The sequence below is a fragment of the Papaver somniferum genome, unplaced genomic scaffold (genome assembly GCF_003573695.1).
Source record: "Papaver somniferum cultivar HN1 unplaced genomic scaffold, ASM357369v1 unplaced-scaffold_22, whole genome shotgun sequence".
NCBI lineage: Eukaryota > Viridiplantae > Streptophyta > Magnoliopsida > Ranunculales > Papaveraceae > Papaver > Papaver somniferum.
In genome coordinates, this window is record NW_020632152.1 from 708,090 (window position 1) to 711,534 (window position 3,445).

The 3,445-nt window shown below is 35.1% G+C and overlaps 1 protein-coding gene across 1 annotated transcript; it reads left to right on the forward strand.

Moving 5' to 3' along the window:
* The first annotated feature begins 2,160 nt into the window (after nt 1-2,160).
* LOC113340566 (ATP-dependent RNA helicase glh-2-like) lies at nt 2,161-3,155 on the forward strand. Its single transcript, XM_026585691.1, has 2 exons — nt 2,161-2,294; nt 2,619-3,155. Exons 1-2 carry the CDS (start codon nt 2,220-2,222, stop codon nt 2,916-2,918), a joined length of 375 nt encoding a protein of 124 aa, XP_026441476.1. The 5' UTR covers nt 2,161-2,219; the 3' UTR covers nt 2,919-3,155.
* The last annotated feature ends 290 nt before the right edge of the window (nt 3,156-3,445 follow it).

The following is a 3,445-nucleotide window of genomic DNA, read 5'->3' on the forward strand; positions in this document are numbered from 1 at the left end:
GGTTGTGATCGTGAAGATATGGCAACATGTGTACTTTAGAAGAGAAAAAAGGTTTGTGAACTGTGAAAAGATCAGTTCTAGACATCACTAACTGTCGGTTGTGACTCTTGTTAAAGTAACATGTGAAGAGAAGATTGAAAGAAGAAGATGAGCTACAATGCTCGGTGTTGAGTTAAAGAATTTTGTTTTGTGTTTGGTTAGCAAGTTGTATAGAGCACAATGAGGTGTTTCTAGCTTGTTAAGGTTTGTGTTCCACTGCGATGAAGAAGAATGTGAAGTGAGTGTTTTCTGATTGTTGTGAAGAAGATTGGTTTGTGAATTGAGTTTGATAATGATGACGAAATTCTGGTATGAGAAAAGACAAGAACGTGTTAACGTTTATCAATGGAAGAAGAGGAATAGAAAATGATAAAAGACAAGGACGTGCAAACGTTTATCAACGGAAGAAGAGGGTTACAGAATTCTCGTTGAATGATATCTTGGTTTAAGGGAGGATGTTGGAAGTTAAACTAATATATGGTGATCTGGCTCGTGGATCAACTGCTGCAGTTGACGCAGTCAAGTTGGATCAACATACGCTGTTGACACACTATGCGATATTTGGAAGTTCAAGTTAACTAGAAGAGCAAGTTGTGTCGGTTGCTTGTTTTAGAGTTTTACTATATTTAAAGTTTCTTTGTGTTTTTAGAAGTGTGTTTTATTTAGAGTTTGTTTTTATTAGGAAAGTACTTTGAGTGATCGTTAAGTTTGTGAGACTATAAGTAGGCTAGTGAGCCATGAAGAATTGTACACCAAACTGATTATCAATGTAATCGTTTTATTGCTCCGCGTTTGTGCTCTCCTCTCTCTTGCTCTATCCTACATAAACGTTAACCATCTACTTCTTATAACTACTTAGGGAATTAATAAAGAGATAGAGAAAGAAAGAAATTTAAGTTTGATTAATCCAATACAAATTCAGTGACTAATTACAATCTTATTGTATCCATCACGGCACAGCGCAACACTCTTTAATATCTGGCACGACACGGCACATAATAGGTTGGGCTCGCCTTTAAATGGGCTGTGCGGGCCTTTAGTCTTACAAGCACTAAGCAGCGTCCACCACCAACCATAAACTTGCAAGAAAATACACCACCGAAATTTGTATACTCTTACTTTTAATATCATCGAATTGAGTCGACTAGTGTATTACCAGATAAAATAAAAATCTGGTTATAGAAAAATTGCAAGCATGTTTTCTGAAACAAAGATTTCAAGTACAACTGCACAAGGGATATAAAACAATGCCGAGAAACCATTAATCCTTTGCGAACTAATTATACGACCCGAACTAACACCGAAACCAATGAGCTCTTATAAGAACTGTTCAACCACATACAATAATTCAAATAATTTCTGAGAAGCTTGAAGTAAAATATTATTATTCACGCATTTTTCAAACAAATGACCTGCCTAGCGTGGAATAATATTTGAGAATACGAGAATGAAATGGTTATGATTGTAATTCGGAAAATGGATTATTTGTTCAAATATTTTTAAAATATGGTTCAAATGGACTAGTAAAAATTAGTATAGTTGAAATGGACACCAAAAAAATAGAAAGGATGAAAGTGGATTCATCCTGACTTAAACTTAAAAAGTAGTAAGAATGAAACTGGATGCATCCTGATGTAAATTAAAAATAAAAAAAATATTTGAAAATGGGTAGGATAAAACTGTTTACATCTTGGCTATTTTTACACTTTGTCCATTTAAACAATATCAAAATCTAAATGTTCTTTTCATCCAGAAATTATTGATTTTGGTCTTTTTGACCAATTCTGTGATTGTAATTGCATGTTAGCTAGGAATTAAAACTAATTACTATAACTACGTGGATCATGTACAAGTAGATAAGACTCAAAAAAAAATATATTTGTCCTAAACTAAGTTCAAGTTGAGGAGGACTAGAGGGTATACATCTTTTAGCGTTATTATAAAGAGATATTATTTTCAATATAATATCCAAAGGAAGATACCTATCTATTCTTCAATTAATAATAAGATTGTACGTCATTATTCCCAATGAACCTAAAAGGAAGTTCTATAAATAGCAGAGGTAGAGTTGTTATTTATAAATACTACAAATCTCATACATTCAAACACCTATCCAATTAAGTTATCTTCTCTTTGATAGCGAGATAGTTGTATCAAGTTGATCATTTAGATAATCAGAGATGGCGAAGAGCTTTTATGCTACGGTTTTTTTTCTTGTTACGATAATGACGATAGCGTCAATGGTTGTTGATGCAGTAAGTATACTTAATCTTCCTATACTAATCATGGCATGTTAGAGAAAACTATTGAGAGAATGCATTTGTCACATGCATATGATATGAAACACATCACCTGAAATATATATATATATATATATATATATATAATTGCATAATGTTTGAGAAACAATGGTACTAAGAAACTTTTATGAGAGATCATACTCACAAACGTACATCAGACTCATCAGCCTACGTACCCTAATTCGACTTAAATTTCCTTGCATCCATCTGGCCAATAACAAATTAGCATTCTAAATCGGAATTTCGTTTCACACTTACCAAATATTTATAATTATACAGAGGCATTTGCTGGCCAACACTGGTGGTTTACTCGGAGGTGCCAGCCCCGGTGGCTTATTCGGGGATAAGAACACAGGTGGCACTAATTTGCTTGGAGACAGCAACACAGGAGGTACAAATTTGCTCGGGGGAACTAACACTGGCGGGACAAATCTGCTTGGGGGCAGTAACACAGGTGGTACAAATCTGCTCGGAAACGGAAACACAGGTGGTACAAATCTGCTCGGAAACGGAAACACAGGCGGTGTAAATGCACTTGTGGGCGGCAACACAGGTGGCATAAACTTGCCCCATGGTTAAATATACTCAGACGCGAGCGACGAGTCATAGGTTGGTGCATTGGCTATCTCGTTGTTACCGCACGTGAAGCCAGAAGAAAGAGCAAGGGGAAAATAAGAAAGAAATGGTTCGTAGAGAGCGTCTACTAACGACGTGTGTGATAATTTTAATCCCAGCTAGCTTGCTCATGTTCCTTGTATATTTCTATCCTTCAGTTATTTCTCTTCATCAATGTCAATCGCGAATAAGGATATTGAGTATTAAAAATATCAAAATTATGTCCAGCATTTTGATTAATAATATTTTTAACATACTTTAAAAAGCTTCCCTGAAACTCTCCTTTGCGTACTAATTCTTTTAGTGAGTCTAATGACTTTCTAAGAAAGGGTTAATCCCCCTTTTGTTCCTGGACATAATGCCTACATGGACGGTTTGTCCTTTTATTAATTTACCCTTAGCACGAAATACCAAGTATTTGTCCTTTTATTAATTAGTGTTTGGGTCCTAGATTTTGGTATCCTTTAGTGTTTGGGTCCTAAATTTGTCGG

Coding starts and splice junctions, on each gene's coding strand:
- LOC113340566 (XM_026585691.1), top strand. CDS start 2,220: ATGGCGAAGAGCTTTTATGCTACGGTTTTTTTTCTTGTTACGATAATG. Junction 2,295..2,618: donor CGTCAATGGTTGTTGATGCA/GTAAGTATACTT, acceptor ATAATTATACAG/AGGCATTTGCTGGCCAACAC.